Genomic DNA, 13,652 nt, shown 5'->3' with positions numbered 1-13,652 from the left:
TACAGTTTCTTGGTAATACAAACGTAACATAGTTGAATACGTACATGCACAACAGTGCATCAAGATATGAAACTGAAATTAATACCTTGTTTGTTCTTCAGTACACAGAGTAAGAGTAATCACACCCTAAAAATGTCTTATATGCACACACCTTATAAACTCTCCTCCAGTTCTTTTTATTATCTTTCAACATTCGAGTCCAAAGCATGTTCATAAGTTCTGGAAACTGCTCATACATAAATGTAGCTCTAGGAGAATTAAACAAAAGGAGCAAAGCAATTATTTTCATAAGTTTTCCCTAGTAGTTTGCTACAATTAAATGTTGACAGTAGATGGCAGACTTGGTCTAAAACTATTGTAATTCCATCACATTCCAAGTGAAGAGCTACCAAAATTTCTTATTTATACAGATGAATTTCACACACCACCATTCAAACAAAGCTGAGTATCTATCAATTTGGGGGACGCGGGGGGGGGGGGGGGGAGAGGGGAGAAGAGGAATCTATTCTCTTCAAAGCAATGGTTTAATGTCTACAACATGACTGTGGTGGTGCCCCTCATAACTAGCTCATCACACACTATCCAAGCCCTTCTCTGAAAGATAAACTGATACATATGTTCAGGAGCAAAAATTTGGCTAATCTTACTCTGTTTAAACCCTTAAAAAGTATTGGAGCAACTGGCCCCAAACAGGATCTTTTTTATTCTGAAAACCCCACAAAATTATACATATTGTAAGACCAAGAATTAAAAAAAAAAAATAATAATAATACACTGCAAGTACACTGTGACATGTCTCTGATTTGGTGATTCTGATTTTTTTTTTTTCCAGCATATAATCCTAAAATTTAATTTACAATTATTTGTCAGCTCCTCTCTATCAACCTGGCATCCTTGCTGGTTTGGCAGCAAATTTTACATTTCTGTATAAAGATGCATCTTTTTCATCACCGCTGAGTCAAATCATCACTTACTTGGCAATCTCTCCCATGAGCTGCCCTGAAGGTCCCCATGGATCATCATTGGTTGCTTCTCGAACCTTAGACTCGATGTCTGAATAATTCATAACCACGTTGGTGCTGCAAAGGAAAAAAAATTAACACACACATGAAGATTAGCATCAAACTGAGAAACACATGAAAACTTAATAATGACACTAGTGGGTACCTTAATGAGATTCCCACCCTGTAGAGGTAAGAAAACATCTTTAGTGAAGAAGCTACCCTGAGGACATTATACAACACATTTAAGTTATCTTTAAGAAGATTTTTACTTTCCATTAGTCTTCAAGAATACAGATGACAGACTAGGGATTACACGAGAGTTGGAATCAGTCCAGTAAAAATGGCTTTTGGTCAACTTAAAACTGAAACAACCACTAGAGTCTAAATTGGTAGTTTCCCCAGCTAGATCTGGCTTGCTTGCAGGCTTACATGTTGCACAATTATTTGCCAGTACTTCTATAATTCAATGAACAGAAGTGGATGTGTATTTTTTCAAACCATGTGCATTATAATGAAATCCAAACAATGTCAGTATCCCAGCAGGTGCTAGCAAAATTACACAGATAGGAGAAGCTGGAAAGAAGGGAGATGAGAAATTCACAGGGAAGTATGTTTTTTAGCTTGAACAGTTTTAATTAAGGGAAAATGGGAAGGAGAAAGGGAGAGAAGCTACAGGGCTCCCTGTATGCCGATTAAAGGAATGAAAACAATATCAAGAGTTCAAGGACCCTCTACGGGAGTTCTTGCAAAAATGCAATATAGAAAGAGGAAAAAAAGATGTTGCAGTACTATCTTTAAGAGAGTCAAAGAATCTGCCTTCTTAACGAATAGCTGCTGTAGAAAATGTTAACGTTTAATCACAAATCTAATTTTTAATGCTTTCTTACGAAAAAGAAGTCCTAATATACTCTGGAAGCAAGATGATCTGCCTTAACCCGAACAAAAGAGGGGCTCAGTGGATTTATTCCTTAACTGTATTCACATGAAAAGAGCTCTCCTATGGCAATATTTAAAGATGTATTTTTTTCAGATGTTGTGTTAGTGGGAAAATGGAATAATTGTGCATATTCACATGTACATCAGAGAAACACTGCACAACTAAAACACACACCATTACATATACTCTGCCTACTTGTAGAATGTTCTCACATGCTCTAGTGTATTTAAAATAGATATGCAATGGCTATGTTTATACCCCTTATACTACAAAGTTTAGAAAAAAAACCTGTTAAATACATTATACAACTGGTTTCAGAACCTGAAAGAAGTTGCTGCAACATGATTGTTTTCAACTTGGGAGTCCATAGAATGTCTTGTAAACCAACTGGAATGAAATGCGGAACTGGTCCAGTGGCCTAGTAGTAATGCTATGGTGGGGCGGAGACTGGGTTCACCTTCCTTTGTTTTCTGAATCCAGAATGGCAACAAAAACACTGCTTTACAGTCACCCGTCTGGGTGTTTAGGGAGAAGCATGAATAGGTTTTAAAGTGACACCCATCTAACCCTCCGTGCAGAAGAATGATGGAACTGGGAGTGTAAAGCAAAAGAGAAAGGAGAAACAAAAAGTTTTTAAGAGCCAGAAAAGGACACAGAGGGTAATAAATCCAGAGGTAGAACTCCTAGACTTAATCAGGGATTCTCAGCATTAGAATTCTTGCGATCAGATTCTGAAAAATAATTTTATTTGACTGTGTCTGAAGAAAGCATACCCTACATGGCTGAGTAAGTAATCAGCAAGCCAATAGACTATGATCTGTTTAAGAAAGCATGTCCAAACTCAGCAATAGGTTTGAACAATAGCAATTAGGGTTGTATAAAGTCACCGTTAAAAACTATTTAAAAAAACCCTACAAACTTTTGTTTCTGCTGTTTTGTTTGCTGTAGACATCCAGATGTAAGCTAGTACCATTTTCAGTTCTCATGCATATGGAACATTTTCATTTATTTGTTTAACTACAGGCTTCAGAAGCTTTGCAGCTTTCAGCACACTAGTTTTCTTGTCCTATGTAAGGAAAACTTGTGGGTCAAAAGGGAAAGGTTCTGTTTGCTTTTATAAAACCTCCCCAAGCTCTTGTTTGAGGGGATGGATGGGGATGGGGAATATAAAAAAGAGTTTCCTATATTTCAAGTAACGTTTGAGATTGGGGGAAAAAAAAAAAAAATCACATAAAAAAGAAACTTGCAGGAAAAATACCAGCATCAACTAAATAGTTTCTCAAAGTACAGGGCTAACACAGTACTGGGAAGAAGTAAGCAATGGGGGGTGGGGGGGAGTCCAGTTAAACCCCACTAAAATAGGAAGACATGCTCCATTTCTAAAACCATCCTACAGTAAAGTTATTGTTCTCAGCAAATTGTAGAAAGCTCTCAAATACCAAGATGAGATCTAATGGCACAAAACGTTCCAAAACAAAATATCTTTAAGCCACAGTTAATTCAGAAACAAATGTAAACTTAAAAACGTTGTATAGTTTGGCTTTGTTCCAGGTCTTTTAAAAATAGCTATTTTTAAAAAGGTGGAAATATAGTTTTATTCTTCCTTTCCCATGTTTTCTATGGCCCTCATTCCATGCCCTACCCATGATTCCTGTGACCTTTGCAGCAAAAAATAATTTATGTCCAGATGTGAAGGGAAAAAGTGACTAGTTTGATTGCCAAGACTTCCTGTGATTGATATAAATTTAATATCCGAGGACACTTTCAGACGCCAGGGGGGGCTCTCTGATTAGTTTATACTGGGCAGCTTCCAGGGAATCGTGCTGGACTTCATGGACAGATTGCTTTGCAAACAAATGGTTATGCAATAGTTAAGACTAACAGAAGGAATCCTAGTACTGAACGCTTAAAGCACACTATAATCTCAAAGATTCCCTTTGGATTTACACCAACTCATTAATTTAAAGCCCTCACAATTGAAATCTTATAACAAGCCAGTTTTGACATGGATAGAGATGTTAAGTAAACGGAAGAAGTGGATTTAGCCATTAGGTTAAAAGTACGGCATATGGAAAAAGATAAATTAATGATTACAAAACCTTTGCCACATTCCTTTCTGCTTACATGGTACATGTTAGCTTTCTTATAATTGTCTTTTTAATCTTATAGATCAGTGTCAACTCCCACTGATACATTTTAATTTTCTTTTTCATTCACTGTTCCAGCACCTTTTTTCAAAGTCAGTGATGTCAGTATAGGTTTGGTTCTTATATTTCTAGCCAGAAAGAGGCACTAGCAACAAATAAATAAATAAATGGGTTCAGTAAAAAAAGCCGTGGTCCGTGGGGTGTTCTTTATTTTAAAATCTCAGCAACAGATGGGTTAAGTTTATAAATACAAAAAGCTACACATCTACAACAATTTTAAAAAGGTAGCTCAAGTGATGCTCTCAAATTCTTTGGCAGTGGGAATGCCAGTACATCTCATTATTTAAAAATATTTGGCTTGTCTCAGTGTGGATCAATTAACAAAGATTAAATATTCTTCACATTTTTGAAAAAATGAATATTTATATTTAACACCTAATTCTACAATCAGATAAACTAAAAAAAGAGATGCCTTTATTGTGATTAAACATACCCAGTTTACTTAAAGTGTTTTATGTACTTCTGAAAAGGAAAGGATCTTTGAAAGAACTATACAGCAACCTCATAAATATTCCAAATTTCTTTTTGAGTTATGGTTTCCTGAGATCTAGAATATTTGCAATGCGGTTCTCATCAAGACCCAAGTGTCATGCCTTAAAATGAGTTAAAAACAGAAAATAGGGAAAACGGGTTGGAGAGAAATATTGTACATGCTTCATTATATTTCCTGCTGCTTGTCTTTTTTGTGGGGGAGAAGGGAGGTGTGGGAGAAAAAAGTCAGTTCTGTAACCATTCCTACAAAGATAACAGAAAGCCAAAAAACAATAAGCTCCATCCAAAATTTGGTGTGCAGAATATTTACAAATTAGCTATCCGTTCCCACTCATATTAGAGAACACTCATAAATCACATCAGCTTTCAGGAATAAAATGAGGGAAGAAACCTGAAATGCTCTTCCGAAGACAAACAAACATATATGGATTTCTTAAAGCATACAAATGAAATAGTTCATTTGCAAGTAAAGATTTACATGTGTTACAATTTTCTGAAGGAGCGTACTTCACAAGACTAAATACAGAAAGCATGAAGATCATTTTTCACCATACAGATGGTACACACAACTCAGGAACAAAGTAGGCACAAGAAACACTGTGTACAGAAGTAAGCGATAACTATGTTGTGCAGAGTTTTCTAAGTACTTGATTTCAATACATTCCGTGGCTGTGATAACAGTAATATTTTAGGCTACTATACTATGGCTCTTCACAACACTGAACCCCATAATGAATCATCAGATCTCAATAATGCTCCTCAGCTCTGAAGAACAGCGTATTAAAGAGGGTGAAGTGTATTATGCTCTCCAGAAAGTATCAACGTCTCTTCAAAGTGTTTTACCATAAAACACCCATAAAATAAACACTGAAAAGGAAAATACCCTTAGGCTAAAAAATCACTTTAGTGCCAGGAAAAATCTGTTCTATTTTGTGTTTTCAGCCAAAACATTAGGGATAACAGTTTTAAATAATACCTGCAATGTTGTGAGGTGAAACCTTGATCATCAATCATGTGGTTTTCATTATTCTGGATCACAGGACACCCTCCACAGATTCTTATGCTGTACTTGTACCCAAATTGGAACTCCTAAGGGAGGTTTACCATCCAACTCTAGATTTTGGGAAGCAATGCTCTTTTGAAGTATTACAAATACCTGGCTCACTAGAAAATGACATTTCAGCCCTTCAATGGGCACAAGAATCCTCTAATGACAAGAAGTTTCTGGATTCAGAAATGTCCAAGTGATTCCCCCAACACCCAGATCCAGACCCAAACTGTGAAATATCCCTGAAGTATCAAGGAATATAGTACTGCTTTACAAGTATCAGTATACAAAATTTGAAGTGGATAAAAACTAACTATTGCAGCACACTTTAATCAGTATTTACTGGAGTTTGCAAATACAGTTCTTGCCACGGGGAGAATCACTGTGCTGAATAAAACTACGCTCCCATGTAAGCAACACTAGTAAAGTATTCCCTTAATTCAATCCCCACTGTAGCACTGACTATTACTTCAAAGTAGCTAGAAGAGCTGATATTAGGTAAGGAATGCAAATATGAGCCAAAAGGGGTTGAGAAAAAAAATTCACACACTAAGAAGTGTAATGGGAAAGTGTAAAACGTATCCACACACAGAACCCACTTAATGCTGGTTAAGGGACCAAGCAGCATAACAAAAGTTGTTTAAATTAGTATTTTGCACAACTAAAAAACCTCAAGTGCAGCCTGAGGTAAGAGTCAGGGCACTCCATTTAAAGAGCTATGAGAATTAGGACTCCTATTGATGTAGGTGGCGTCAGCAAGTGCACAGGCTCAATTCTGGACAGGAGATCTGCACTAGCTTTGTTCAATGCTAAGCCAAAACTAGTGAGAACTAAATTATCATACACATTGTAAGGAGAGTGGTCACTTTAGATAAGCTATTACCAGCAGGAGAGTGGGGTGGGGGGAGGTATTTTTTCATGCTTTGTGTGTATAAAAAGATCTTCTACACTTTCCACAGTATTCATCCGATGAAGTGAGCTGTAGCTCACGAAAGCTTATGCTCAAAAAAATTGGTTAGTCTCTAAGGTGCCACAAGTACTCTTCTTTTTGCGAATACAGACTAACACGGCTGTTACTCTGAAACCTAAAATAAATTGAAATCATAGTGAAAGAGAATATTATAATAGTTTCTTTATAGTGATGGAAAAAGGTATTGGATTGGACAGGGCAAGACTAATTAGAAACATTTCTCAAACCTTTGGGAAGCTACCCACTGTGCTGAGGGAGCAAGCAGCGTGAAAAGGGAACCTGGCTACCCAGTTAAATTTTTTAAATGCATATTTCAAACCAATTATGATATCATATATACATGAACTCCTATGTGCATAATATTATACCTTTAACTATTACTCCAAGGACCTTACTGGATTATGCACCTTCTGTTTTTCCTTTTTAATTTTACAACTGGGAACACTAAAATACTAAAAGCTGAAACGAGAAACTCTTTTTTAACCACCATTAACAATTTGCAATGAAAGATCATTCCTTAAATATCTCCATTTGAAGAGTAAAGCTGAGTAAAAAAATGTTATATATTATAGAAAGCTTTAATACCAACACTACTCAAACACCAAATTTAAAAAGAAAAAGAAAAAAAAGAAAAACAGCAATCCACATTTGAAATCATTCCTTCCCAAGAATTACTCCTTTGATAAAGACTATTAGGTTAGGTACCGGGCAACAAAAGCTCTATTACTGTAAAACATTGCTTAGTATAGGGAGAAAATTTTGCAAGAGATAAGAAATATTTTTTTTTAAATAATTGAAGTTATTTCTATAAGAGCTATCACAGTATATGCCTAATAGTCCTATCCTCAATCTATAATTACCATCTGCTGAACAGTCATACCTTTTAACAATTTTGAGATGTGAACACTTCAGTTTTCATCAAGTCTAATTTTGTTAGTTGCTTATTCCCTTTTTATGAAGCAGTTCCCACAATACCTTCTACCTGACCACTTCAAACAGAGTTTTCTTATTAAGCGGAGAATAAAATAAAATCTTATATTGGGGCCATGAAAATATGGTTATGTATTCAGAGTTGGTAACAATCTAGTGCTCTCCTCTTCTACATCAACAAATGGTGGTTTTCTGCAACCTCAAGCCCTGCACCCATAAAACCAAATAAAAATATGTTAACAAAGATCTGTTGTATTTTCAGACTGGCCATATCAATCTAGTTACTTGTCAACCATAAGAGGTCAATGGCTGACATCATCTGAAAATGGATATGCAAATAAATAAATAAATAAATAAATCCATCTTACAACAGGGGTAAAGATCACATTGTATCTGGCTCAATAAGCAAGTAGTTCCTTGCACTCTCTCCCTCCTGCACAGCTGTCTCAACCAGAGTATCAAGACTCTTGAGGTGGGGTACACACAAACACACGAATGTTTATCCATGTAATATCATGTTAGTAATTAACTCCTGAGGTAAACCTCTGAGCATGTCCAGTGTGGACTTGGGAGTTTCCAGGAATGTAAGTAGACTCAGACTGAGCTCTGTGTTCATTCTAGTAATATGAGTGCTGGAGACCATCTCTCCAACCAATTTAACTACTATCCACTTCAGTGCATGTTATTGGGATCTGCTCTAAACACCCAAACTGGAAGAGATAGGACTTTGCTTGTGGTAAGAGACAGAAACCCAGATTAATAGTTCAGTCAGCTCATTGGTGCCTCTCTTATGAGCTTTGTTCAGACCTGTCCCCTGACTTCACACAAGCAGCACAGCTAGGGGCTAAAAATGGCATAATAGGTAAAATGAGGGGGTTTATTTCAACATGAGGTTATACTACACAACCTTTAGAAGTCAAAGATAGTAACATCCACACTTATAGAGTAAAATAACCTTTTACACATCATATCACCAGGGTGAACATTTATCACATCACCTTAACAGCAGAAAAAGCAGCTCACATTAATACTATATTTGCAATGAAGTGGCAGTTATCCAGTAGAGCTTGTGTTTAGAAAGAAGTCAGAAATTTTCCTCTACCATTTAACAGGGTCGTCATCATCAAGAGATAGAACAGAAGTGCTATGTCCAAACGTCTGAGTGGATAAAGTATCTTTAGTACCTAGATTGCTAATTAAAGGATCCTCAGTCATGTACTGTAGGAGGAAAACAGATGCATTTTAAAAAGTTAAAGATTTTCCTTCAATATAAACAACGCAGTCTTAATATTGGGCTCAGAAGTTGGCCTCTACTGTTGATGTGTCATAACATACAAAATTTCCAACTGGCTCATATAGAAGACATTTCCCCACATTCCTACCTAAGCTGCTCTTAACCTGTTTAGTCCATCTATATACAGTTTACAATTAGTTTTCCAGAATCATTACTTTGTTATTAAAATAATTTACCTAATACTTAGCCAGCTGTGCTTGAAATATTTCAAAAGGGCATTTAAACTGCAACATGAGAAACCTGAGCTCCTGAACCCCAGCACTGCTCATCAGCCACTAGGGGCCAGCACAACATGTGAGGAACATTAGCATCCCAGAAGAGGAAAAGTTTGATCATACAGCTCTATTCATCTCCTTCTGTTAGCAGATTATCAAGGCATCACTTGTTCCAGACTTTGAGGAAACAGAGTTGATCACCCATCCAAAACAAGCTCCTGTTTCAGAAATATATTCTTTTTTAAACCTTTAAGTCCTGTTCCTTGTATATCAGAGCTCAGAAGAAAAGGTGTATTACAGCCTTAGGATTTCATTGGCTTAACCTGTTACAGTATGTGTCACTGCCTTAGAAAGCTTAATGCACCAAGTAGCTTGGTTTACAGTTGGGAGTGGGAGGTCACATGCTTACTTGCCTGTCTGCTCTCCCAACCACCCCCCCCCAGAAATTCAAGTATCAAAGTTCCTCAAGCTTATTGACTAGGTTTGCAGAGGAAGGGAAGTCAATTGTACCTGGAATAAATCTTAACAGTGCATTTAAAAAAAAAAATAAAGTCTTCATCAATCCAACATAGGTTAGTTACCATCTTACCAGCCAGCAATCCCCCACTTATTCTCAACTAGCCAGCTCGTGTCATTTTCATTTAGTTTGTGTCAGTTATGTCAGTATTGTTATGAAATGTGCAGTCTGGATTTAAGATCTTACAGATGGAACGTATGGATGCCAACTATGACACCGGCAGTTCAAATTCAGCTGAGAAATAGATGGGCACCCTTATTCTAAAATGCCTTCGGTCAAGTGCTACCTGACCATTTGAAATTACCTACTTTTGAAAAGCAGTTTAAAACACCACAAGAATGAAGACCAGTGGCACAATTACAAGGAGTTGGAGCAGGAGAGGGCACGAAGAGCTCCCTCTCCCACAAGGGTTTTGCACTTGCTCAGAGTTCCACAGGTGGAACTGGGGAGGGATATGGCCCAAACAGTTTTAAGCAGTGGTCCCCGTACTAAATCAGTACAGCTGCTGTCAGAGTTGTCTGAAGCATTGCTCAGACTACATGGTTGCAGTGCACTGAAATCTGACCCACCTGCCCCTCCATAGAGAGGGGCTGCTGAGCCAAATTTTAGCAATGGTGTTGTGAGTTGGCACACAGGAAGTCTGTTAGCATACGGGGCAGCGTGGGGGAGTCCGGCAAATACTCAACTCCTTGTGACTCCTGCTCATGCGCTGTGTGGGTAAGAGGGGAGACTTGCCAGCCAAGGGAGATCCCAGGTCCCTGCAGGAGGAGGGTGGATGAATGGGGACCAGAACAGGTTCCAGGCTGAGGGGCGGAGGGAGAACCAGAATTTGCTCCCCCCACCCGCCAAAGAAATATCTGAATTGGTGCCACTGATGACAACAGCAGGCAATGTTGTATATAAATACCGGATATGATAAGAATTCTCTCTCTGGAACTCTCAATCATTTGAGTTTTTTGACCAATGATACCATCTTCACTATAGCACAGTAAGAGTCTGAATATCGTCTTCGTTTTTTCAAGTTAGCAATTTCATAATTTACGTGGCAGATGTGCAAGGCAAATTGTACAGAAAGAGATAAGCCAAGAAAAACATCCTGGTGTCCACAACTGAATTATGACTTGGGGGAGGAAGGAACTATAAAGCTATTTCCTGTGCCTTACAACTTCTGTGGTTAAAACAGTACCAAGTAAATAAGATAACCCACTATGCAGCAACCCCTTTTTCAAACCTTTAAAAAGCATGCCGAATTAAAGAAATGAGGATTGCATGCTGCTATGAACACCTTAATACGCTGTACAGAATATACCCTCCTTTCCCTTCATGAACTACGTTTACTTCTCACTTAAAACAAACAGAATCATTCCATTTCCAGAGCTGCTACAACTTATACCAATGCTGTGCTATAGCTAAAGTACATTTTTTTCCCTTTTCAAAATGTTTTAGAAAACATGAGACTATTGTTTTTAAGTAGTTATACAATGAAATCTGCATTAAAAGGTCAGTGTCCCGTGTCATAAGAGAGGCAGTCGCCCTCTTCTGGTGAAATTTTAAAAGTGCTTTGGGAGAAAAAACCCCCCACACTATCAACAGTTCAGTCTTTCCTGTCCACTGAAGTTTGTGTGTAATCAATTAGTACTTGTTCAAAAACAGAATGATAAATATATTTAAGTATTTTCCATAAGACATATAGGGTGGGAATTTCAAAAGCAAATCAAGTGACTCAGGAGCAAAAGTTCTATTGAAAACTCAATCTGACTTGTGCGCCTAGATCACATAGGTACTTTTGAAAAATCCCACCCATAATCTTCAAACCCATGGGCTCTCTTTCCCAGGTTACAGATCACTGTGGAAATATTTCACCAATATGCGCTAAGCTCATATTTTGTGAACTGCTTGTATTACAAACAGACCCACCCTCAGGACTTTTACAAACAGCAGTTTAAGCTTGCCAAGAAGCACAACAGCACAGGACAATGGGACACCTGGATTGGAAGATAACCTTAGAACTATCTAAACTTGTAGTGATCCAGTACCATAAACTGAACAAAAAATATCTAGTCTGTGATGCTGTACCTAGGAATAAGAGAAAGTTTTCACGGAAGTACTTCAGATAGTTATATTCTTTCAAAGAATTCTTGATGCATCTGACGCTACAAACCTCTAGCCATTGGGGCCACAGGTAAGCTCTCTCACAGTGGTGAGCACTCAGGTCTGATAGTATTTAAGGGTTCAGGGCCCCAGTGACTGTTTTTTCCCCCCTAACATCTCGAAGTCCATTATCCTTTTCCAGTGACGAGTGTAATTTAGGGAAGAAGGCTGGCAAACTGAGAATCTGATTTAAGTTGAAGTCAGAGTCTACCGCAGGTAAGAATTTTGGTTGTGGGCATAGGGTGAAATTCTCAGTTCCACTCAAGTCAAGGCAGAACTCCCACTGATTTCAGTGGACCTGGGATTCTACGCGGTCTCCTAACCAAATAAAATAGCATAAGGAAGATCAGCCACCAGGGCCAATAGTTCACTAACTCTCCTTGATGTTGTTATTGGCAATAAGGAAGGCAATCTAAAGTGGTTAAAGGCTCAAAGGCTGCTTCCATCAGCTTTGTGAGCACTAGATTTACAATCACATTAAGGCATCTATTGGGATAAGAACAAGTTAGAGGATTGAAAAGGTGTGTCGGGAAGCTGATACAATGGCCACATTAAGACTTACCAAGTTCAGCAAGAAACCATTTCTTAATAAATTAAATTTTTATATTGTGGTTGCTCCTAATTCCAAGGATGGGCCCTACTGTGCTAGCTGCAAGATAGACGACACCCCTTCTGCAAAGAACTTACAGTTTAAGAGCCATATGTAACATGGATGAGAGAAGCAAGTGGCATAATAGATAACAGAAATGTCACTCAAGTGTCTTCAGTGTCAAACATTTGCTAATTCTTCAAGTAATTCCTTATATATAAAATCAGTAGACTTGAATTATATTACACACACAGTTACAGTGCGTATTTCCAGTTCTTCACCCATCAGAATGTTACAGAAAGTATTCATGTGAGAGTTTATGCAGACAGTCACAACAGTTTTAATACTAAGCAAAAGTATCAACAATTGTAACATTCCTGGGTAACGTAATTAGTTACTTCAATCAAATGATACACTAATGGCTTACCATAAGTGATACTAGCACATTTAGTGTTGTCAACAGATAATCAGTACCACATCTAAAAGCATGCCTCTTCTCTTATCCAAGTCCTTCAACCCTGGTCTATTCCTTGGTTACCTCTTGCCTTCCTTCTCCAGTCCCAATCTTTCCCATTTTCAGTCTACCCAAAGTCCTGCAACTTATTTTAAAAAATAAATAAATAAAAAATAAAAAATTGGATATGCTGTCAGTGGCTTCCTCTAATCATTACCATCTTCTCTCCAAATTCAAGCTGTTTGGCCCCATCTATGGCCATGTCTACGGTAGGATTAAAGTTATTAACATATGATCTCTCTCTTATACAAACTTCCTTCTTTAAAAAGGTTGTTTAACACACAAAGTACTTAGAAAGTTCTAAATTCAAGTACTTAAGAACCGCACTTCCTTTTAATGGGAGGGCTCGACAGCTACATGGTAAATATAGAGTAAGAATTTCATTTCATTATATTAGGTTTCTCAGTGGATTTACAATGTTTAGATTGCACAGTATTCACTGCTATAATGTTACAGTCACTGCACCTTTTTACAATGAAACATAGCCTAAGAATGGAATTAGTAAAAATGTAAACCAATTTCACAAAGAGATTTAATAGTTCCTTTTCAATTCACCCTCTTAGCTGAAGACAAGACTCAATACTTACATTGCTGAACACTGGAAAAGTAAGCTTGTGTTCAAACGAATAGAACAGAGAAAGTAGTCATGGAACTGCAAATTGGGCAAATTTCCCCATCTCTTCCTACACCAATATACACACACAAATCTGGCTTATTACAGCTGAAGTCACTGTTTAGCAGGATTAGTTCCTTTTGATTTGTATGCTCCCAAGGTTATGCAAAT

At 37.6% G+C, this 13,652-nt stretch overlaps 1 protein-coding gene across 1 annotated transcript in view; it reads right to left on the bottom strand.

Moving 5' to 3' along the window:
* Positions 1–13,652, bottom strand: part of CLINT1 (clathrin interactor 1) — a 77,679-nt gene that overhangs the window by 36,117 nt on the left and 27,910 nt on the right. The window contains exons 2-3 of the mRNA XM_077824716.1: positions 975–1,079; positions 152–248 (exon numbers count right to left, since the gene is read on the bottom strand). Of these exons, the coding sequence (XP_077680842.1) occupies positions 152–248; positions 975–1,079 (202 nt within the window). The remainder of the gene's footprint in view (positions 1–151; positions 249–974; positions 1,080–13,652) is intronic.

This window comes from Eretmochelys imbricata, chromosome 8, assembly GCF_965152235.1.
Source record: "Eretmochelys imbricata isolate rEreImb1 chromosome 8, rEreImb1.hap1, whole genome shotgun sequence".
Classification (NCBI taxonomy): domain Eukaryota; kingdom Metazoa; phylum Chordata; order Testudines; family Cheloniidae; genus Eretmochelys; species Eretmochelys imbricata.
This window is presented reverse-complemented; position numbering and strand designations above follow the sequence as displayed.